This window comes from Tympanuchus pallidicinctus, unplaced genomic scaffold (assembly GCF_026119805.1).
Source record: "Tympanuchus pallidicinctus isolate F22 unplaced genomic scaffold, pur_lepc_1.0 scaffold3, whole genome shotgun sequence".
Taxonomy (NCBI): Eukaryota; Metazoa; Chordata; class Aves; order Galliformes; family Phasianidae; genus Tympanuchus; species Tympanuchus pallidicinctus.
This window is the reverse complement of record NW_026294747.1, coordinates 100,592,600-100,616,229: the sequence shown is the minus strand read 5'-3', so window position 1 is coordinate 100,616,229 and position 23,630 is coordinate 100,592,600. Positions and strand designations below refer to the sequence as shown.

Here is a 23,630-nt window from a genome sequence, read left to right as displayed (position 1 = left end):
TTCTTTCAGTGATCCTTTTCCTGTTCTTAAATATGGAACTTGTATTAATTTTTCCAGTTTCTCATCTTTATAATATTAACTAATATTGTTACAGTGTGCCCAAGAATATAAACGGCTTCCTGAATCTCTCTTTCCTCACACTTACAATCCCAAAATGAGCCTGGACATCAGTGCAGTGCAAGATTTCAGGCCCTCCTCTTCCAGTAAGCTTCCACCCACTGGAAAACCAACAGAAGAAAGTGAGGTATGGTGTGTGATAGAAATTCTTGTTCTGTGGCATCATTGGAATTCAGTTCACGTGGCTGTTATGTTGAATGTAATAAACAAAGTTGATTCTTTATTCAGTGATATGCTGAAGCAGATTTCACTGGTAATTAATTACTATTGCAGATGCTGCTTCATGCTTTTCCTGCATTTGTAATTCTCTTCTGGGACAATAGAAGCAAACACAGACATTTCAGGCTTAGAAGTGCTTTCCACATCCGAAATAGCGTAGTCCATTCCTTGCCTTCTTTTTTAAGTAAGCAAGAGATCCAAGGCATAAGCTTGGCTTAGTAGACCTATAGACTGCAGAGTAGGTGTTGTCATTAATGCTATTTTTTGCTGTCTTACTGACGTGGCAGAAAGATTGGCTTGTTCTAAGGCAAGATTATTCTTTACCAGAATTTTCACAAATGATGAACAAAGGTAAAAACAAAAGATGTGGTATTGAAGAATTCTACTTGTCTTTATTGGCTTTAGGTTATTCCAGTGGATGAAGATGATGCTGAAGATGATTTAACTACTGACCAAATAAAGGAAACAGTTGGCACAGGAGGAGAGCACGTTGGAATAAGTGAATCCAGGGGAGGTAAGTATAAATTCCTGTTCTCAGAACAGTCACCTAATGTCGAACTGCCAGCGTAAGCCTTCTACAGTTTCAGATGCTGAATGTTAAGATGTGAAAGCTTTAGCTACTGTATCTGTTTACCAGTCAAGTACAGCTAGCCATTGTTGGTCAATATGAGGGAGGGTTTTGCTCTCTAGTATAAAGATCTTGCCAGCCCGTAAAAAAAATAAGGTAATCATTACAAATTACTTAGTTGCTCTTTCTTTTAAAAAAAAAAAAAAAGTCAGTTTGATTTTTAGCACAGAAAATCAGTCTTGTATACATTTTTGTGTTATGTAAAGAAAAGTGTTACAGGAGAGTTGTGGAATATAAGGCAGATCACGTAAACAATTTCAGAAGAGATGTGAATTCCTGCTTGTGACAAGAAAGGGGTGACTGCAGTTATACATCGTTTTCCTGGATAGTCTTTCCTTCCTTGATTGTATAACCTTCCTCCCTGAAACAGGGGAGGAAATTGACTTGTATGGCTGTACTTACTGTAGTAATCTTGATCTTGTGGGCTTTGTTTATTCTCTTGAAGTTTTAACCCAGGCGCTGGAAATGAGGGAGAGCTTCCAGAGGCAGCTGCAGGAGATCATGTCTGCCACATCAATAGTGAAACCACAAGGACAAAGAGGATCCCTTTCAAGGAACAGTTTTGACAGCTCTCCAGCCACTCCTGATAGCGCACGGTCTGTGCGAAATGGCCGCAGCAGGGCCTTGGAAGCTCTAAGGTATTGATTCTCATTTCAGTGCATCTTATCTTGTCCTCTCTACTCAGTCACTGAAACATGAACAGATCTCCAGGGTTTTCAGTTGTATTGTCTTTCTGTTCTGATATACTTCATTTTCTTGTAATTTAGAATCTTTAACAAGACCTGCTAGATAAAGTCAGAATATTATCTTAATCCTAAGATTACATATAAATGAGTATATCTGCTTTTCAAAAAAGTAGTAGAATATAATTACTCTTTAATGTTGAAGTGAATTGTGCAAACCAACTAATTTGTCTTCAGGTTAGTTATATTGTTAGAGATATTTGAGGAAAACAGTGCTGCAATATTTCAGTACCTCAGTCATCTACAAATAGTAGTTGTTCTTTGTATAATCAATAGATATCAAGATATTATAATCACAATATAATTGTATAATCAATAGATATCAAGATGTTCTAATCACAATATAATCAAGAGAGTTAGGCAAAGTAGACAATGATAACAAAAAGAGAGTAAGTGGAAGAGCTTACCCTTTGGCTGGGCTCACCACAAAACACCAAGAGAGGTGATCTCCAGAAGAGATCCTTCCCCACTGGTAGCCAGCTCTTAAATAGGTCTAGGAGGGGTGCAGCCAGGCTCCATCCCTTCCAGCAGCAGGTGAATTGCCTTCACCTGTGCTCCTCTGGCTGACTCATGGCTCGCCTCAGGTGATCAATCAGAGGCTCAGGCCGTGACTCAGCAGTTCCCATACAACAAATAGTAGTTGTTCTTATAAAGCATTTTGTGAATATTTATCCTCTTTTCATTTCTCTCTGTGTAATCACAGTGAATAGGATTTTAGTTCCAAGGGTGCTGAGCTCCAGTGAGAATGTAATTGAAATCTTGCAAAATCATTCCTTTAGTTGGGAGTTTATTTGCAAATTAAAAGATTCAGTAAAGGGTAGAGTGCACTGATTATGGAATGATTTATCAGTGTGACACATGGTGAAAATATCTCCTGCTTACATTTTGGTTGCCTTTTTTCAGCCGCACTGACCCTTAAATCTACAAAGACAGATTGCCAAAGTTGCTTTCATACTGGAGGCTTCCACGTTTCTGGGCATGCTTTCTAATAACGTCGCTTGGATGTTACAGTTGATGTGATTGTTAGAACGTTACCTCCTAGCATGGTAGTCTTCTGTAAAAACAAAGGAATATTTAAGGTATCTGTGCTTTTTCCCTCAGGCAATCTCGTCAGGCTCTCACAGATATCAACACGGAGCCATCCCAGAGTGAGCAGATCATCTGGGATGATCCTACAGCAAGGGAGGAGAGAGCGAGACTTGTCAGCAACTTTCAGTGGCCTAACAGTCCTTCCCAGTACACAGAGCAAGCTCAGAGTAACGTTAATAGGAACATGGATGAGTCTACCTTCAAAGGGTCCATAGCTGACGCAGAGATTGCTGGTATAGGTAAAATGAAATCAGAAATAAAATACCATTTTTCTTTGGTACAGCATCAGGTTGATCCTTGGAGATTTTAAAATATGGTAATGGTTAAATTTTACTTCAAAAATACCAAATACTTAGAGAGTGAACATCGTTGGCATTTCTTGAATGTAAAACTATACTTTTTTCATCTTTGAGCTCTACTCTATGTGTGTTGCTGTTTCTTAAAAAAAAAAAAAAAGAGCTTTCCTAATTATTTGCCATCTGTGGTTAAACACCACGGCAGTGGCAGCGCTTTTCTGAAAATAATCTGTATCAACTGTAGAAAATATCCTCCACAATTTTATTTGGATCCTCAGCTGGTTTCCAGCTAGCAAGTCAGGGTAGATGCAGTGGAATTCAAATAGGAATACTAGCAGCAGAATGTTTTAAATATTAGTAGGTGAAGACTGAAGGAACAGAAAGAAGATAATTGTGAGTGCCAAAAACAGTAGCAGTATCTCAGAGCTACTTATGAATTTGGTTCAGTTATGATTTAGTCAAGATACTGTGTTCATCTTTCCTATTATTTCTGAAGTCTCAATCTTCTGGTGGGACTAAGCAGGACTAAAGCAACACGTTTAAGGTTTTTCATCCATTTTGGCTTTCTTCCCACCTCCAGACAGATCAGCAGAATCATTTACTTCTCTGCCCATTGCCACCTCTTCTTCCCCCCCCCTCCCTCCCCCCCCAACAAATCTATTTTGTCAAGATTCTTCTTCTGAAGAATTTCCACTGAAAACTGCTGTCCTAGAGGTTGAAGAGAATTAGCTAAATTCAGGGTTGGTTTTTTTGTTTGTTTATTTTTGTTTAAATGAGTAAGTACGTTTAGCATAAGAAGTTAGGCCATTTGAGGTTTTTCTGCTTTTCAAAACAAGGCATCCAGGGGCATAGTCTGTAAGGTTCAGTTGGTGGTCTGTGGTATAAGCACCTTTTAAGAAGGGCAATATTGACATGTTAGCTGTGCATTTTGTAGCACCCTTGTAGGATAACTACTTTTGTACTTTGTCCGTAATTATATTCAGCCAAGGACAGGTCCTGTAACAGTGTTTTACTTCCTCAGTTGTTCCTGAGGCTGGAGATGGAGGTACGATTGAAGATCTGAAGAATCCTGTATGTAGAGATCCTGAAACACCCATTAAAGATCACTTGATCCCCACCCCGCAGGCTCCCAGCATTGCATTCCCACTGGCTAACCCTCCTGTGGCACCACAGCCCAAAGAAAAGGTTTGACATTTGAAGAAATGCTCATGATTGTATGTGTTCTAGAAGTGTAGCTATACTTTAAGGGCTGCTCTGAAAGTAATGCCTCCTGTATTATTATGTTTGCCCATAACATCAGAGGCAGATGTCGATGGTATGGCAGTAGAGGTTAAATGTTCCCAACAGTATTCCATTACATGTTGTTGCCATGTGACAGATGGCAGTAGGGATGCAGTCTGACAAAATGGTGTCTGACATGCAAGTGCCTCTGCAGCAGAAGTGTGGCATTGAATTCTTTGGTGTGGAAAAAATGGCACCCATTGCTTGCTGAATGCTTATGGAGACCAAACAGTGGATGTGAGCACAGTGAGTTGGTGGGTGGTGCATTTCAGCAGTGGCAACAGCATCCACGTGAAGTGCACTGAGAGGAGCCCTATGAAGAGGAAGTTGGGGGTCCTGGTGAATGAAAAGCTGGACATGAGCTAGCAGCGTGCTTGCAGCCTGGGATGCCATCTGTATCCTGATGGCCAGCAGGATGAGGGAGGTGATTGTTCTCCTCTGCCTTTCTGAGGCCCCATCTGGAGTACTTTGTGTAGGCCTGGGACCCCTAGCACAAAAAAAACCATGGAAGTGACAGAGCAGGTCCTAAAGAGGCCGTGAAGATGCTCAGAGGTCTGAAGCACCTCTTTTATGAAGATAGGCTGAAGGAGCTGGGCTTGTTTAGCCTGGAGAAGAGAAGGCTCCAGGGAGACCTCATTGCAGCCTTTTGCTGCTTTATGGGTGCTTATAAGCAGGAGGGGAAACTCTAGCCATGTCTGGATGATGGAAAAACATTAGGCCTGTATTTTGCAGATGGTATCTGGAATTTAGGCTTAAATGCCAACTGCCTAGCTTTGTTCTGGACATAAACCTGGTTCAGAAATTTAATGTTGTGGAGTGAACTTGAAAGTAAGTAGGAAAAGTAGGCTCTTGCCTTCAGTGTATCATCTGTATATCAACTTCCAGCAGCAACCATGTGTCTTCAGAGGGCTGAAGTGCCACCTTAGTGAGTAAACTGTGGTGGAAGTATTTAGGGAGCCTTGGGAGTTAAAGAAAGCCTGAATGGATGAGGCAGTGATAGATGGAGGATGGTTGCTTCATGTTGTCAGCTTGCCATTCAGTGAATATGGATTAGTTTTTATGACAGATTTATTCAGTTCTGCCCTAAAAAAAGGGGAACCAAGAGGATGTTAAGCAGATGCTTAATGCTGATTTGATAAGATCCAGCTTTTGTCAAGTGATTGACAGATTTGGTTCTTCTTTTCCATGCTAAAAGAAAACTTAACATAAAAATAACCCAGAATTGCTTGCAGGGAAACAGTCAACTGTCAAACTCATCTTTCTGTAATATTTCCAAAATCTGTTGCTATATTTTCAGGCTGTTACAGAAGATGAGAAGGTAGATGAAGAACCAGAAAAATGCCGTAAATTTCAGCTGTCTTCTCTTAATCCTCAAGAAAGATTTGACTATTGCCATCTGATTGAGGAATTAGGTACCAGATATTTGTGAAATGCATGCAATAGTGTGTGTTGTTAGCTGGGAAAAGAAAGGGCTTCTGTTAACGACACATCAGATCAGAGTTCTCAAATTTATGGGTTTCTGTGCTTGTGAGCAATTCCTTGAATATGTTATTATTATGTGAGTGATCAGCTTTGCCATAAAACAGCAATGGTTTTGTATTCTGGCAGTTTCTTTTAGCTGTCTCCACAACAGGCCCATTCTTTACTGTTGGGAGTGTCTAGAATCTGCCTTCTTCTGGTGTCTCCCATTCCTGTCTCTGTTACACCACCACTTTTTCTTTTCCCAGAGTTCCTCTTTCCTTGCCAGCTTCTCCCTCATCACTTCAATCGTAATATTTTCAGTGTAAATCTGAGATTTAAAAAAAAATTCAAATAATTCTCACTTTGAGTGATCTTTTTGTGGTACAGCCTGAACTCTAAATAACTTGAATCATATTAAATCCTCAACTCCAAGGTGGAATAGTACTTGAGAAACAGTGCTTTGATCCAAGTTGCACACACATCGTTGTGGGACATCCTCTTCGAAATGAGAAATTCCTGGCCTCGATGGCAGCTGGAAAATGGGTGCTTCATCGTTCCTACCTGGAGGCATGTAGAGGAGCTGGCTGCTTTGTTCAGGCATGTAACCTCGTTACTGAGAAACTAGAATGTTGCACTTTTTAATGTCTCGTGTGGCTGAACATTGGGATTTTTAGAGGCTCCAGTACCTCAGAAACTTTTGGCAAGCTCGTCTCTGAAAACAGGTTCCTGACCAAACCTGTGGGAAGTTTTTATGCGTGGCCATGGTAATTACGTGCATTTAAGAAACATATCTCTAATTCTATCAGGAGCTGCTTTGCTCAGATAAAATTGATGCACAGAACTACACTGAGTTGTGATTTGTTCTGATCTTTGGTTTGTTGTTTTTTTTATTACTTTCTGCTAGTAAAGTTGACAAGACTTCTTTGTAATTCATGCCTCTGATTATTCTAGGAAGAAGATTATGAGTGGGGAAGTGATTCCATACTTAATGTTTTGCCTGGGATCAATGTAAACCAGAAGAAGCTAGCGCTTGCAGCCATGAGGTGGAGGAAAAAAATTCACAAAGGAAGGCAAGAAACTGGAATTACTGAGGTATTGAGATGTGTGTTGGATGTAGGGTGTACAGTGTGGATGGCCAAGACTGTCACTGAGAAACCCAGAAGTTTCTCTGGCAGGAAAAATGAATCTGTTTTACTAAGAACAAAATGGCTTAGCTGGACATCTTCTAGTTAGTTGAGTAACCTTTTAGTGCTGACCTATTACATCTTAATCTGTTTGCAGAACTAGACAGGTGGTTACTGATGTATGTAAGCATAATTCAGCCATTCAGATGCCTTTGTTTGTGCTCTAGCTGGGATTATCCCTTGGTTTTACCAGAAAACCATGGCTGGTGCTGGCAGTAACTCTTAGAAATCCCTGCTGTGCCATACAGGTGAATACAGCTCACTGGAAAGCATTTTCCCATATCTAGCAATGGGTGAAATACTCATTTCAAGGCGGTAGTTGACACCTCTCCCAAAGACCTGCTCTGATGTTACACAGTGCAAGTTCTGCAGTTTTTCTGTGACATTTCTGAAGGTGAAACAGGAGCTCACCAAGTCCTTGTAGCTGCTCTCTCCAACCAGACACGAAAGTATTCACTGAAAGGTGGAAATACTGCCAGTGTCTCAACTGCATCAGTGTAACTCACGTGTATTTTATAACCTCCTTTAAATGAGTGTTAGTGAGAGAAAGTATGTCCCTTGCCTATTTGGAAATATATTGACCCTAAGTGCTCTTACTCAGCTTTGTAGCTGAGTATGTAATTGAGTACACGGGTTTTCTTAAGATGTTTGTTTCTTGTTGGTGTTGCAAGTGTTTTGAATAGAATGGTTTGCCCACCTTCCATGCAGGTGGAATGGCGTGGTGGAAAGCTGGTGGAGTGCATGGTGTTCGCCTGATAGTTTGACACTGTGCTTTTTTTCTGCCTTCTACAATTTAGAAAAACAGATGATAGCAAATGTTTGTCTAATAGGTACACCTGAAAGAGGCAAGTGAGGGGTCTGTGAACTTCATTATGGCTAAATGGAGTCTTTTATCTAGGGAGCGTTCAGTGGCTGGAAAGTGATCCTGAATGTTGACCACACCAAGGAAGCAGGATTCCGACGCCTTCTTCAGTCAGGAGGAGCAAAAGTATGTAGCTTTCTGGGAAAAAGAAAGTACACACATTTTTTTTATCTTCTGTTGTTTTGTTGAGTGTTCATTGTTACTTTTTAAGGTATTGGTATAATTTCTTAAACTCTGTGCAGGTTATTGTCCATGCTAGTAGTAGGGCCTAGCCAAAATTGCTCAGACTGCTGAGCACAGAATTTGTGGGCCCTGCTCTGATGAGAGGATTGGCTTTGAAAGGTAAAGACGGTGCAGAATGCACAGAAAATGGTATTTTGTTTTGTGTTGGTTTGATAGTTGAGTGCATGTTTATAGGTCATGAGCTGCATTTATCTCCCATAGGGGAAGGAACAAAAAAATTAATAGCTTTTGTCTCTCGTGTTTTAATCTGTAGGTGTTCTCTGGTCATTCTGTGTCTTTCTTCAAAGAAGCGACTCATCTCTTTGCTGACTTCAGTAAGCTGAAGCCAGATGACACCAGGGTGAACGTAGCAGAGGCGGCAGCCCAGGGAGTGAACTGCTTGAAGCCAGAGTACATTGCAGACTTCCTCATCCAGGTGTGTGCTGTGCAGGCAGGACAGGGCAGGCCCGTCACCTCCAGCAGGTCACTAGAAGCCTCTGCCAGAGCAAGGAGCTTGCAAAATATTCTAGATGTGTGTGTGCAAAGCTCATTTTATTAATTTTACACCTTAGAAAACAACTGAGCAATTTCTTTGTTCTCAAAAGATCCTCCTTGAGCTAAGCAGCTTTTTTTCCCTTTCCTCTATTGAAGGATCCACCTCCCCCAATGGAGTCTTACTGCCTGCCAGAAGCTGAGCCTTGCTTCCAGAACAGCAAAGAACTTGGGACTGGATTATCCCAGAAAAGAAAAGCACCGGGAGAAATGAGCAGAGTCAAGCGATCCAGAATGCACTGAGAAAGCTCTGTGCTTTTAAGTTGTACATTTTATATATTCGTATTTATATTTTTTCATCCTCACCACAAAAATTAAAAGCTTTGAATCTCACTTCTCATTTGTCCTGGGATTAAAATAGGTTTATAGTAATATTCATAGGGAAGATCTTTTTGGTTACCGATGCTGTTAACGATTTGGTTTAGGGACAGCACTGTATAGTAAATAAATACTTTGAGATGCTCAGCACACTTTATATCTGTTTGGTAGGGAAAACACCACTTGATGAGAATGCCATTGCCATGGTCATTCCAGTAGTGGACTTATATGTTGAGTATTTCCTCTTAGTTTTGCCCCAAGAGAAAATACCAAAAGAGAACTAGATTTCAAAAAACAAAACCCAAAAAAAGCTTATACATTTTAGTAGTAAATTATTCCATTAAAAACTTTAAGTTTTTGCCATTCCAAATATTAACAAATGTGTTAGTGAATGCCAGTTGTACCACTGCATCTCTGTCTTGCTTTGGGGTCACATACTGAAGATAACGCTGTTTACTAATGCCTTAAATATCAGTTTGGAATTAACTTGTGATAATAACTGGTGATGTTGCTTTGGGTTTTTATATAGGTAATGGGAAGTAGGAGACAAGAACAAGGGGCTGTAGAGTATTTTTGTTGTTGTTGATTTTTTCTCCTTTGCTCTCAGAAAGTGCTGCTATGGAAGGGTAGTGCTACTATTGGCATTTCACAGGTAAGCTTCAGAGATGTCCAGGAGCCACACAAGTCCTGTGAGTACTGTGACACAAGGGGCTGGACAGAAGGGCAGACTTGGTACAGCGGGCTGCTGAGTGTGAGCAGCTCTCCAGGTATTTCTTCAGCACTCTTCTGAAGATTTGTACAGCTGCAGACAGTGCCCAAGTGGACACCTGCAATGCAAGAGCCTGGGCTGTCACATAGGCAGGGCACAAGTGAAGCAAAGAGGACGGCAAGAAAATTTCTGTCCCAGGTCTTGAACACCACATTGACAGCGTGCTGCTGTCAGATCACAAGTGCCTGCTGTCCTTGCTTGGAGTCACTGGACAGATGAACACAAACAGACAAACCTGGAGGTATAATTCAGTTGCTGCTGTTAAGATAAATTTATTTTCTTCAGCTTTCTTTACAGGAAACATCACAAAAGTGCTTTACAGAGTTTGATACCATTACTCTAACATGGGACAAAAGTAGAACAGAGGTGTGAACTGCACAGTCAGAAGTTGGCATATGCAGAAACCATGAGAGGGAAACCAAGGTAAAAAAGAACTACTGCCAAAAATATATATATACATAGCTTAGGTTTTGAACTTAAATTATTACTATAAGGACATATAAATATAACAGGCACCAGTAGGTTCCTGTGTTAACTGTGAAGGGCCGCATAGTGATCACCTTCTATTTGCTGTGCTGCATGGGCTCCTGGCCATCCCTTTTTCCAGCCAGAAGGTATCCTCCTTTCTTTTGTACTGCTGTAAGAACTCAAAGGGCTTCATCTTTGTTACTTCAGGTTGGCTCTAGTGCTGAGTCATTCACATTGCTGAAAGTAAATTCAGTTTCATATTTTCATTTATAGAGATGACCTCTTTGCTGTTCTTTGCTGTGTCGTCTTGTTATTGAACCAAACCAAACCCCCCCTCTAGGCTAGACCATGCTCCTACTGCCCAGGCGAGGCAGTTGTGCTTGAACTAACAAGTTACCAGTCACACAACTTCATTCCTTCTTATAGCTCATCTGTTTTACTGCAACCAGTGCTACTCCTTTCATTTTGCTGCATTATGTTGGAATGAGCTGTCATGGAGCCTTTGAGGATCTAGATGTCAATTCTTCAGGACTCAAGAATATCGTATTTATTTACTAAACATTTTGCAGCAGCAGTTGAGCTGTGTACGTGGTGCTAGAGCCTAGATTGGTGATGTACAGCATGATCTTGAGTCATGGATTCTTACTTACAGAACTGCTCTCTCAGTAAATGGTCGGTGAGGTACCTGGCTCAAGGTCCTTGGTAGGTTAATAGTACAGCTGAACAAAAGAAGAGGATATCATAGTGAGAAGAGTGGCGCTGTGGTCTGAGCTGCAGGAAAGCAAATCTCTAAAAAAAAGCCATGCCAACTTACAAAGCCAGTTTGCCTTCTACCTAAATTCCCAGACTAAAGATGCAGTGCAACCAGCAAGAGCTCGTCAGCCCTGAGGGGTACAGAGTGGTTAAGTAACACAAGAGGCATAGGGCCAACGCGGGGATCCACACAGTGGCAGCAGCATAGCTGCTCCACCTCTGCTTTCAAACTGGGATGGGAAAAAAACTTCACCTCCACCCTACAGACTTGATACAGTCCCCAGCAGCCACTACTGTAAGCACTATAAGTAGAACACCTAAATAAGGTATCATCCTGTCAACCACAGATCATTGTTAATAGCAGAAAGCAGCTGTTTTGTATGACAAATAATATAATATATATAATTATATAATATATAATATAATATTCCAATGCTGAGAGAGTACAGCTCCTAAGAGGCAAGCATACATCCAAACAGTCTGAGTCTTCCTCCATCATACCACCTCCACTCTATTCTTAACTAACTGTTGCATTCCTGGTAAATGCAATTAGTACTTAAAGGCTGAGCCTTACTTATAATTGTATGATCTTTAACCTACAAGATGAGAACATAAAGAGATGAAACAAGCCACAACAACTAAGCCTGCCCGTGTTGCTGCACTACCTTCATGTCAAACATCTAATTTCAGTGTCCAGTTAAGTACTGCACTGGTTGCATTACAGCAAGCATGCCTGAGCACTCGCTGGTCAAAGCAAGGAATGAATATGCTTGCTTCATCTCTGCCATGAACAAAGGAAAGAGTAACACAGAAATTTAAGTTTGCCACAGGCTTTGTTCTCTTGTGCTGGTTTCTGGCTGCTGTGAGATCTCAAATCAAGTTTTAATGAAACAGCACAAGCAACAGGAATGCGGAGCAACTCTACTGAAACCCATAAATTTATGCTCCTGGAGATCAGATTAACATACATTTTACCTGCTTAGCAATGTTTTTGCTCTCATTTATCAGCCGTATTTATGGTTCAAATCATTTTGTTATTGTACATGTTCTGAAAGATACAGAACAAACGGTTTGTTTAAATTAAAAGAAAATGCAACAACATTTTAACTAATGCTCCTCTGCAAGCACAATATTTGAAAGAAAGCAGACAGTTACAGCTTGATGACTTCAGTGCTGTAACAACTGAGCTAGAAGGAAAATGTCTTTATAGAAGGTAGACAAGAGAAGGTCAGATTGAGTAAAAGACAGGAGCAAGTCATGTTTGTCACTAATAAGAACAGTGAATTACATACATGACACCAAAGACTTCTGTATATATGATGGCGAAATCCAATGCCTATAGAAAATTAATAGGTTTGCCAGCATTAGGGAAGGTGGTGATTGCCAGGATAAGCTAACTTGTAAACCTGGCAAAGAGCAGAAAGTAAACGTCAACAGAAAAAACAAAAGGCAGTGAGTAGTGGAAAGGCTTTAAACCACTCATACATGCTCTGGTGGGTTCTGAATTAGTTGTGATCTTTCAAGGGGACGATCTAGGCATCACCATGGCAGCTCAATGAAGACATCTACTCAGTGTGCAGTCAAGAAAGCAAACAGAACAGTATGAAAAAATATTACAGCGTAAATTTCAGCTGGGAGAGGCAGTGAGAACAAGGCAGCTTATTTGTAAAGGGAAAGAATAGATGATGAATGTCTTAGAATTCTCCTACCTACCATATAACAGAACATTCCTCAAGGCCACTTTAAGCCTGTTACCAGTCTGTTGACCTCACTGCTGCATGAAAAATGCCACTCATCACCCTAAGTACATAAAAAAATCCTCCTATGTTTTGCTTTAACATTCATCATTCACCTAGTAGAACATTCCCCCCAAAGGAACTGCAGTAGTCTGTTGAAATCTAATAGTAATCGCTTCTGACACAGAATCCTCACTGCTGATACACATTAGCAACTGTCTTAGAGCTGCCGTACCGGTAAAAACATCAGTAAGAGAAATAGCTGCTAGGCCTCATCTCTCTGTCCAGTCCCACCAGAGGTCTGATCTGTCAGCACGCATGCCACCATTGTGTTCTCTACTGCTATTTGGAGCCCTGCTGTAAAAGCTGAGCAATGAACCTCGAAATCACCAGCAGGCAAAGGCATATTCATAACAACTATTTCTTCATGCTCCTCCCACTGCACTTAACTGCTACAACAGCAGAAATAGTAAATAGAGCAGGCGTCTCGTCTGCATCTGTATTCCTCTCCCTAGCTCTTCCTCTGCTTACTCCCACTTCTGAACCATATCACCCTGCATCCTGACACAGCTACGTGCTTTCATGAGTGAACAGCTCTAGTTTCTAGCAATTTGAGCAAGCCTTAGAACAGCCACATGACAAGAGACGGCTCTGAGCAGAACTTTATTTCAGCCACGGGGTTTACAAAATACAGCAATACTGATTTTGATGTATTCCATGTAAAAACTGAAAGCCTTATATTAAGACACCATTTGGGTTTCACAGTTAACCAGAGAGGAAATGCCTGTTAGGGCAAGGTTCAGGCCAAGCACTATGACCATGCTTATTAAAATAACCATCTAATTATGTAATACTTGACTAGAGCACGGGTTACGTTCTGTAAAAATAAGTTCTCTCCAGAGTAACATGAAATACTATCATGAAAGCTAATGTAAGGATGTTTTATAACGATTTTCTGTCCTTCTGCAGCACCAGAACTTCCTCTAAGAACACCTCAGCACCCTTGTGAGGTATTTTTTGCACAGCTGGGGCAGCTGAGGCAAAGTGAAACCAAGTTACTCCAAGTTAACACAGCAACTCAGAGGGAAACTAAGGCCAAACCCCACTCTCTTGGCCCTGCACGCTGGCTTCAGAACATTTGCTTCTTTCCACTGCATAAGGTTGTATGATGATGATGACACATTTCCATTCCTGCTTTTGAGATGCACTTTTTCTGGTGATTTATTAATACTGTGGTGCATTTTTAATACTTATATGAAAGCTTGCTTCCTAATAAGATCACTGTACTATCTTGGAATTTGTCCTTTCCTGGTTCCCTTTCTAGGTAAGCGATTACACACAGCCTCATACCAAGGCTAAACTCCACCCTCTTTCTGGGCAGAAAGAAACAGGACGCCCTCTCGAACTATTGAACTTGAAATACTTCTGCTGAGTTACAGGGATTCATCGCTTCTGAAAGCAGTGCTGATCTCTGCAGCACTGTCCTTCCTACCCAAGTGCTCACGCTCCGTTCCCTGCCTCCTGCTGTGCATTCATTACTGCCACGTAGCATAAAGCCTCCCTATTCCTTCTCATTTCTCTCCTGGTGTTATACTTAATTTCCATCTTCTCTTCTTATTATAAGATTATTTTCTATTTTGCTTCCCACAGAACGTGGTGAAGCTACATCTGTGCTTTAGAAGCCAAGCTATAATACATGAAAATTACCTTAACCCAGACCAGTTCTGTTGTCTTCTGTCTTTTCTCATCTGCTACAGCTTGCAGCTTCTTATGTTATAGCCAGACTAAAATGACTTTTTGGTTTTTCCTGAATAATGTACTGGCAAACACGTCCGATTTTCTGCTCCCTTTTACACACTTGCTTTCTGAATCCAAAAACCACATGCAAGTCTAACACTGCTTGAGCAGAGTTAAATATATTTATTGCAAAAGCAAACTCCATGATATGAAGTCCTATCGATTTTGTATCATCTCCCTGACCTAAACTGTATACAAACCTTTGCCTTGTTGTGGTGAAAATCAACAGATAATCAAACACTAAAAACAAACAAACAAACAAAAAAAAACCCTCAGCCCCTGTAACATCAGATTTCTAACACAGTTTGTGCTTTTAGTAATTCAGCTATTCCTAAGCTTAAGAATAACCTTGGATGTGACTGCTACAGCTAACTGCAAAGACAGAACTGAGGCAGCAGGAGAGGGCCACTTCTCAGCAGTTCCCTTTACCTGTGGGTAAGATAAAGCATAACTGAACCAGTGAGGGGCAAAGCAGGGGCAACAACAAAACTGATCCTCTCCTCCATTTCTCATTAGCTCAAGCATGTACATATGCCAGACCCCTGCAACAGGCACTTGGGAAATCCAACTTTTTGTTTTGTTTTGTTTTTAAGTGGCAAAAGCTAGGCAATCTAAGCACTGCACCACCAAGAAACACAGATGTGAACTGCTCCTTTCCCAATAAGTAACAAACATATACATGTTCTCCTACCAGGCTATGAATTTTATGGCCTTAATAAGTTACAAAGGTGGTTTAAAGAAAAAAAATAACAACAAAAAGTAACATCAAACATTCAAAATGGACATTAATAATCCACTACTAAAACATGTTACATGTTATGAAGTTCCTGTAGCACTACACAACACTTTACCAACTGGTATTAAGCAGCTCACATTCACAACTGACAATCCTTCATTTGGAGCAGAAGCCTTCCAGAAGCACTCTGAAGGAATGAAGCTGGCATTTTTTGCATGCCTCCAATGAATGCATCAACAAAGCAGAAAGTGGGGTTTCCTCAGTCTCAAAAGCACACTGTGCTTCTAGAGTACTGACTTTCAAAGCGTTAGGAATGCAGAAGAGCTAACTGTTACAAGGAAGATACTGACAATTGGTATTTTGATAGTTGCTAGCGATGGTATTTAACACAAGAAACACTAAAGGAGCCTAACATTCTGTACTGCAGAAGTCTGCTGTGTTTTCCTTCTTCCCTTTTTATGCCTCCAGAGGGAATCTGGAATGATATGCTTAGGAAAAGAGCCCCGAAATAGTTCTCAGTAGCAGATGGACTCCTGTGAGGCTGCAGAACAGTAGAAAAAGGAGGCTTCTCATTCCTTAGCTTAGCAAAGCCAGCTTAAGTGAAAAGCACAAAGCATCATTCACATTCAATCCAGTCTCAAAATGGCACTATGCAGTGGTAATCAGAAGACACTCTGACAGGTGGCCAACTAAGCTGCTGTTTAGGATTCACCTTGATGTGCACTGCTGTAAGCTGCTGGACATGGTCCACCTGAGCAGAACGCTGACTGCCCACTGCATGGTTTGACCCTTAAGAGATCCAAATGCAACATGCTTGCTCAGCTATCGCAGGGGTTGTGCTAGGGTAAGCTACAACTGAAGGTAAAGATTCATTACACTCCAGAATCCATGTATATTTCCATTTTATTTCATTTTAAGCTGTTACAGGGTTTTCTTAAACTGCCAGAGGTCATGCCCAAAAACTCAAAGATGGTACAATGGACAGTCTCATCTACCCTTTGTACAGTAGATTAGAACTTGATTCATGTGCATTGGCGACTTCAATCGCTTTAGAGAATCAGGAAAAATGTTTTAAGATTTCACATTTCTACCACATCAAGTGACGTGCCCATTTGCCATGAATTCCACAGAAATCTTGAGTGACACATCCACAGTTTTGCTGGCAACAAAGTATTTTCAAGGAAGATACATGGCTAAGAGCTCAAGGTACTGGTACCAGTCTTTCAGCTGGGTGGATTCCCAGATCTCTGACTGAAGGGAGTCTCTTGAGCCCTCTCTTTAATAGCAGCTTCTAGCAGAAATTTTAAAGACTTAACTTTGCAAGAGCAAAGCCAGTTTTAGTCTGTGCGCAGAAGAACCAGGTGAAACCCTGCCACAAAGTCAACAGCAAAATTCCCATTGGCCTCAGAGAAGTAATTTAAAGCAAGTCAGCAGTTAGACAAAAGGAACCCAACTACGCAAAATTCCCACGCTATCATCATCCTCTGCAAATGCACAGTACTCCCACGCAAGCAAGCAAGTTTTGGTTTGTTCCCTTGTTTCTCGTGCCATTGGCAACTCTTAGAGATGTTGGGTCTTTTTTTTTATATTATTTTTTGGCATTTACTCTGAGAAACATCAACACTGGAGCATGCCACTACCATACTTCATTTTCCTTCTGGCGTAAGAGAAAAAGTTACAGCAGAACACTTTTGGTACACGTCAGGTTTTGCTGACTGAACCAGTTATGGGCAATGTCCTGCACTCTTAGTGTATCAGTGCCATTTTGCCTACCTTCACTAAATTAATTCAGAAATGACAACGACTTAAACAAGTCACTGCCTTCTGTTCTTACCCAACATTCTGACTTTATTAAATACCATTTATGAGTTTTAGTTTGAGGATTTCTGCCTCAAAAAGCCTGCAGGCTTCACCAAACTAGTCAAGCAAATAAGGCTTATCAAGCGTAAGTCATCCCTCTGTACAAGTTATTTGGTTATTAAGTAACCACTGCCCTTTAACAGACAAATACCTATTCTCAACAAATCTGGTATTACTATTGCCATGTATCTCACATTTTCTTTAAGATGACAAATTCGAAAGACTGCAGTTGGAGTCTGGATACCTCTGTGTCAAATCAAAACCCTTCGTGCCTTAGGGTGAGAAAAACAAACTTCATGATAAAAAACAAAACAAAATAAACCCTATTTCACTATAATATTTCACTGTCATTTAAATACACTGTAATTTGATATCAGAAACAAGGAAGGCATTTTTTTTTTTTTGGTGGAAAATAGAAAAAAAATGCTTAGACAACTGTGAAAATGGCTAATACAAACAGACCATTCAAACCCATCAATCCTCCAATCTGATACTGAACGAGTTTTAATTTGTTTCACCGTTGCTTCAGTACAGCTATCTAAAAAGGTAAACAAACTACAGCTCTGTGTTATACTTGGGTAGCATGGGTGGTATGGTATGCTCCAGAAGTCCCTGGTAGGCTATGGCTACACATGACAGGATTCCTCGCAAGGGGAACAGGATAGGTTTTTCGTTAAGGTCACTTAAATCTTTGTTATAGCAAATTGGAACCAAATGGCTGACTTCTGCAGGATTTCTGACAGGAATCCAGTAGAGCTGGTTTCAAGTTTCAGATGGCCACTAAAACAGCTGTAACCTTCTCTTCCAGAAGTTGTGATCCACATGGTGTCCACAATGAGTGCAGCAAGTCTGAGGTAGTCAACCTTTACGAAGGCTCAGTATCTGAACATAAAAAGATTTTGAAATGACCACTGGCTGTAGGTATCTTTCTGAGCAATTAAAGAACACCGATGACTCTTGTTCAATCATTTACATTAATTTGCCCCATATCCAATGGAGAAGTTGTAACAAACGCTTCCACAGTGCAGGAGAACCGATCGCTTATGTCAAAGTATTCTGCACTTGCTGCAGCAGATCCAGCAGAAATAAGGTGGCATGTTCATCATAGCCGTTAGCTGTAGTTTAGTTACCTTAGTAGAAGGGTTACCAAAAAAGCATTCCTTAATTGTAATGTGTGTGCAGCTCTACTGATCCCCAAGCACAGCATACTGGTTGTCTAGCTGAAGTTTAAGTGCCTGGTTTTTTGAGACCTCATCCCTACCTCTAGTTTTGTGTTTTACTACTTCAAAGCTCTTCTCCATTTCTTTATCCCTATGGGAAAATAAATGTAATCAGTAAGTATCACTAGCTTGTAAATTTTTAGTTGATTTCCACCCCATTCCAACAAAAACATTATATTATGAACAGAAAACACTAAGGTCTAGAGTTTTAACAGAACAAACATTCCCAAGCAAATCTTGTAAAACCTGTTTGCTAGAATCAAGCTTATCTTCAACTGCAATTCAGGTTACACTATACATTTCAATATTAACGTTCTCTAAAATAAATCCAAGTACGTTTATGAAAGATAATGTTTTGAAAACAGAAATCCATTCACTTTCTGGAATACTCATATTTCCCCCTTTGCCCAATTTGCACCACTCAAGCCCTAATGCACATCTCATTTGCCAAGTAGACAAAGTCACACCAAAACCAGAAGGAAACAGCTCCAGCGAGGCTGTGCTGATCAATACCACATCGAGAAGTCAAAACACCAAGCAAATGAAATAAATATCAGGCTATTTATCTTCCTTTACTTAAGTTACCTTCACATCTCTGATGAGAAGGAAGCATGCTCAAGACATTCTAATTGTTTTTCTGACAACTGATATCAAAGATCCTCATTGCAGCTGGCATCTAATGAAATCAGTTGCTGTCAAGAGCAAAAACATCCTACTTGGAAAAATCCCCCAGCAAGTCAATTAAGTAGCTGGGAATCTTGTTTGGCTCTTACTGGGCATCATCCTATGCAAGTTATTTCAAGGGAAGCCCTTCCTAGAGTTAGAAAATCTAGTTAAGAGCTTTCCCATCTCTTTGCCAAAGAGACTGGTTTTTTTCAGTTCTTTCTCTGTGGAAAGACTTGGGCTTAATCATTGTAACAACTTAAAACAGAGGTAAAAATCTCTCTCTCCAGTAATGAATGCAGTGTACTTACTTTCGACTGTCTACAAGCTTGGCAGTAGACTGCAGTGATGGAAACTGTGTATCACTATAGATTTCAGGTGGTCCTTGCTGTGCCCTCCGAGGCCTGCCACCCTCTCTGGCACCGGGCGGCCTGTATACACCGCCAGTCTGAACTGGCTCTGGGGGTTCTGTAACTAGTTATAGGAACAACATGGAGACAACAGGGTAAGTGTGCATTCATCATGGAAAAGAAAACAAGAAAAAATTACCAAAACCCCACCACCACACATACACAGAAAGAAGAACCTTACAAGCACGTCACTACATTTTTTAAAACTTGGGAAGCAAATATTCCAGATAAGGCATTTTAATTTTATCTATACTCAGTAGTTGAATTGAAATGCAGCTTTGGCATTTTGCTCCCCAAAGTTTAGAGCCTCAATCTCTAAGAATACCTTTATTTGGGTTTTTTCGTTTGTTTGCAATATATTAGCAGCTTGCATTCGAAACTTGAGATCTAAACATGTTATTATGGTAATTACATCCTTGCCAAATCTCATTTACAGCACCTCTCCATATGCTGAAGGGAACACTCAAGTAGCTTACATTTAAGGTAAAAGCCTACAATAACACATTTTTTTCCCCCTTCTACAGGTACAAAAACAAACACATCCACCGATACTAAGAATTGAAATTAAACAACTTAAAGTCTTCTCCCAGTAAAATAATTCATTGTGCAATGTCATATTCCATGTACCCTAGATCTGATTTGAAAGAACTACAGTGTGCTATTAATGATTGAGCCCTACTCAGGAAGCGAAACACTAAGCATCAGATACAGGCTGACCACCCACTTATCACCAAAGCAATATTTTTTGACCCACAGAAATGCTTTCAACTGATTTTCTGCAAATTATGAAGTCGAGGGAACTAATTTAAAAATAATTAAAAATGAAATGCTTTCCATCCTCCCCACTTTGAAGCCTGAAATAAAAAAAAAAAAAGACAGCTGCCATGTTTGCTGTAATTATCTGACAGCTTTATCAACTCTGTTCCTCAGAAGCCCTCACAGGAATAGGAACTACTCCTTGCACTCTGCCTTCTCAATAGCTCAATTCTTACTGGTACAATCAACAACCAAGTCACATTTACCAATTGTTTCAACAACAGGTGCTGGTGCAGGAGCTGACTTGTTCCAAGGACCAGATGATCTGTCTACAACACCACTGGTTTCCTCCCAGTTGTCACTAGGTTCTTCTCTTTTTTCACTTTCATCATCTTCCTTTTCACTGTAAGAGATAAAATGAAATGTATTACATGCTAAATACTACTAATCAAGAAGTCACTACAGATACTACAGATACAGTCACTACTTTGTATCTCGTTTTCAGCTAAAACATCTCCTGAGCTGGATAATCAACAGCCTCCAGTGGGTTTGTCCTCCATCTGCTTGTCCAGTCCACCCTTCAGTCTGTAAACTAAGTCATTACAAAATCCCCTGACAGAAAGTTCCACGTGCCTGAAAATACACCAGTGTCAAAAGCATTCAGAATGCAGAAATTTCCTTTGTCTGGAAAAGCACAGCACTCGCTTTTCAACCAGCAGAGCAGCCCACTTGGTACTTGTCCATTCAGACACATTGCTTATCTGCTCTGCCACTCTGATGGTATGGAGAGCTTGTGGACCAGAAACCTGTAAACAGCCTAGGACTAGTTGCCTTCAAAGAGGGAAAAAATTGATAATGAAGCAGATCAATGCTGAAGCTTATCAGTACTTGAAAGATCACATGATATTTTCAGCCTAAAACTGTGGTCATTAAAATCCTTTTTCCAACTTGATGAAACCTTTTTATTAACCAGAACAGATTGAAGAAGACTTACTTTGGATCAGACTACAGGAAGAATCTAATGAAAAAGCAAACAAAGCATCTTGGATGAAGCTCACAAATGCAGTCCTGCAGGTCTCATCACAACGTCGTGGTTTTATCAACTATATTTTTGTACTCTTTAAACAGAGATGCAAGCATTCAGGAATTTGCTCCAGACTGACTCAGATATCCTTACATCACGCAAGTGATTCAGGAGGAATTACCTGGCATTACTCTCAGAGAAATTCCCCTTCTGTTATCTTTACATAAGTGGAATTTTAAGTACTTGGAGAAAACTTTAAGCCTCAAACAAAAGAGAGGCCCAAAACATCAAAATGACAGATAGCCTAAGCTACCCCACAGCAATCAGACCTACACTAGCTGAAACATATCAAAGCTCTCTTTAAGCACACTCTGGGGAGAAAAAACAGTTCTTTGAAACAGCAAGGATAAGTCTGATGGGGAAGAAAGGGGAAAAAAAGAAGTACCTTATTTGCATCGACTGAACTCTAAGACCACTATAATCAATTTCTTCTTTTTGTTCAAACTCTTTCCAGTCATCCTCTTCCTGAAAGAGAGAAAGAAGCTGTTACCATCTTTCTACCAAAGGGTGAAGAGATGATAGCCAAGATAATACAGAGAAAACTAAAGGCGAATATGCAGCTCTGTGGCAAACCAATCTGTGCACCACTGCCAACAAGGAAAAAGATCCTACTCTTTCCTCCCCTAACTTACTGCACATTCTCATAACATGCCTGTGAGCTAATTTTAACTGATTTTAACTCACTACAACAGTCACAAAACGCCCCAGCAAAAAAAGCATTCAAGTGAAAGATAACCACATCAGCTTAGCAAAAAACTAGAAGAAAGGCAAGCAACACCAAGTAGGGAACAGAACTGTGCAACAGAGAGCTGTGAAATGCAGGGCAAGACCTCTCCCTTTTACTGAGCTTTTATGACAGCCTGAATGCTCATGAAGCTTTAGATTTACTTTTCCATCATATATTTCACAGGATACAAAGAACAAGGAATATCCTGAATCGCTTCCAGCCTCTGGGAAGGACACGAGGAAGGCGGAATCCACCTGAGTGGATCCAATTTTGTACTTCAGCAGGTCCCGGTGTTATTAAAGTAGGGCTGAAGGAGACGAGAACAGACGAGCAGTTCTCCTTAGTCACAGGTTTGAAACACGCTGCCTAATTAGCAGTTACATGCTTCCTGTGTTACACCGCTCGCAGCATGCATGCCAACGGCTCGGTGTCCTTCCAGTCGGGCAGCTAAGGACACAGCTCCTTTGAGGAGCCCTGCACACCACCGACCTGCAGCACAGACTGCGACCTGCCCCGAAGCGACAGCAGAAGCGGCTTGGAGTCACCGCACGGCCTGTTAAGGACTCAGAGGCTTCCGCACACATGCGACTCCACAGCTCCGAGCTTGCAGACTTCTTATACCCCCATCTCCATGGAAACAGCACAGCTCCCAAATTAACGCACCTTTCGCATTTAAGGAACTTGATTTCCAACCCAAGCCACCAGAGCCGCGTTCACCGACAAGAAAAAAGCAGGAAGGTTTTCCGTCGCCTTTGCTCCAGCCAGAAAGCTGCGAGCACCCCAGCGTCAGCGACACGCAGTGCGAGGCCCCAAACACCAGCTGCCAGCACTCACCTCGCGCTCTCACCGCCACCGCCACCGCCACCACCACCACCACACATCCCAAGCCCTCCCGGCAGCGGCTCCCCCGCCAGGCTCCGCGCCCCCAGCAGGCGCAGCCCCGTGCCTCCCGCGTGGCCGCGGCGGGGCAGAGCCGCCCGCGCCCCGCGTGGCCGAGACGGCGCCGCCCCGGCGCTCCCCCTGCCGGCAGGAAGGCGCCGCGGCCCCGCGCCCGGAGGCGGCCGTGCCCCTTCCCCCAGCGCCGCCCCGGGCCGCACCTTGCTTTTAGCGGAGCCGCCGCTCGAGGCGGTCGCCCCCGAGCCGCCGCCGCCGTCGGTCGGGCGGGGTCCTCCGGCCGCAGCGGCCGCTCCGGCGGCGTTGGAGGCGGCGCTGGAAGCGCTGGAGGCCGTGGAAGCCGCGGCGGCGCCGCGGCCGCTCTTCTCCTTCCGTTTCTTCTTGTCCCGCTTGGCGAAGAAGTCGTCGAGGCTCCTCTCCTCGGTCTCCGCCATGGCGGCGGCGGGGCCGGGTGCCGCTCCTAACGGCGGCGGGAGGAGGCAGGAAGCGGCCGGGCCGACAGGTGCGTCCCCAAGCGCTTAGCGGCCCGCCGGGCCCGCCCGTTGCGCGGCGGCGGGAGGCTGCCGCACTCCACGCCGTTGGCCGCCGCTTGACACGGCACGAAGCGGAGGGGGCGCGGCTAGAGCCAGGGGGCGGCGTCTTCCGGCTGACGCGCCGCCGGGCGGGAGAGCGTGGGGCGGGCGGAGACTTCTGCGCGTGCGCCGAAGCCCCTCGGCCAACGAGCGGCCGAGGAGGAAGCGCCCGCCGGCCAGTCGGAAGCCTCCGGGGCGAGCCGCTGACGTCGC

At 42.2% G+C, this 23,630-nt stretch overlaps 2 protein-coding genes and 1 long non-coding RNA gene across 13 annotated transcripts in view; 2 read left to right on the top strand and 1 right to left on the bottom strand.

The window, feature by feature from the left end:
• Positions 1 to 17,449, top strand: part of TOPBP1 (DNA topoisomerase II binding protein 1) — a 29,553-nt gene extending 12,104 nt beyond the window's left edge. For 4 of the 6 annotated variants that reach the window (XM_052694166.1, XM_052694165.1, XM_052694167.1 and 1 more), the window contains 11 exons: positions 95 to 244; positions 742 to 850; positions 1,410 to 1,602; positions 2,809 to 3,035; positions 4,114 to 4,277; positions 5,671 to 5,785; positions 6,268 to 6,431; positions 6,786 to 6,926; positions 7,917 to 8,006; positions 8,377 to 8,538; positions 8,754 to 17,449. In XM_052694166.1, the coding sequence (XP_052550126.1) occupies positions 95 to 244; positions 742 to 850; positions 1,410 to 1,602; positions 2,809 to 3,035; positions 4,114 to 4,277; positions 5,671 to 5,785; positions 6,268 to 6,431; positions 6,786 to 6,926; positions 7,917 to 8,006; positions 8,377 to 8,538; positions 8,754 to 8,897 (1,659 nt within the window). In that variant the 3' untranslated portion in view covers positions 8,898 to 17,449. Of the gene's footprint in view, positions 1 to 94; positions 245 to 741; positions 851 to 1,409; positions 1,603 to 2,808; positions 3,036 to 4,113; positions 4,278 to 5,670; positions 5,786 to 6,267; positions 6,436 to 6,785; positions 6,927 to 7,916; positions 8,007 to 8,376; positions 8,539 to 8,753 lie in introns of those variants that run through there. The other 2 variants (XR_008209214.1, XM_052694168.1) reach the window with 2 other exon arrangements.
• Positions 9,984 to 23,467, bottom strand: CDV3 (CDV3 homolog). 6 transcript variants are annotated; one of them, XM_052694190.1, is made up of 6 exons: positions 23,049 to 23,467; positions 21,610 to 21,689; positions 20,407 to 20,543; positions 19,286 to 19,448; positions 18,353 to 18,402; positions 9,984 to 18,221 (listed from the first exon to the last, which is right to left on the bottom strand). In XM_052694190.1, exons 1-6 carry the CDS (start codon positions 23,277 to 23,279, stop codon positions 18,214 to 18,216), a joined length of 669 nt encoding a protein of 222 aa, XP_052550150.1. In that variant the 5' UTR covers positions 23,280 to 23,467; the 3' UTR covers positions 9,984 to 18,213. The 6 variants fall into 6 exon arrangements, with proteins under 6 accessions (XP_052550150.1, XP_052550149.1, XP_052550152.1 ...); XM_052694189.1 differs by having other exon boundaries at positions 9,984 to 17,973; XM_052694192.1 differs by lacking the exon at positions 18,353 to 18,402.
• LOC128086040 (uncharacterized) overlaps positions 23,240 to 23,630 on the top strand; it is a 52,564-nt gene continuing 52,173 nt past the window's right edge. Inside the window, exon 1 of the long non-coding RNA XR_008209219.1 lies at positions 23,240 to 23,347. This is a non-coding gene — a long non-coding RNA (uncharacterized LOC128086040). The remainder of the gene's footprint in view (positions 23,348 to 23,630) is intronic.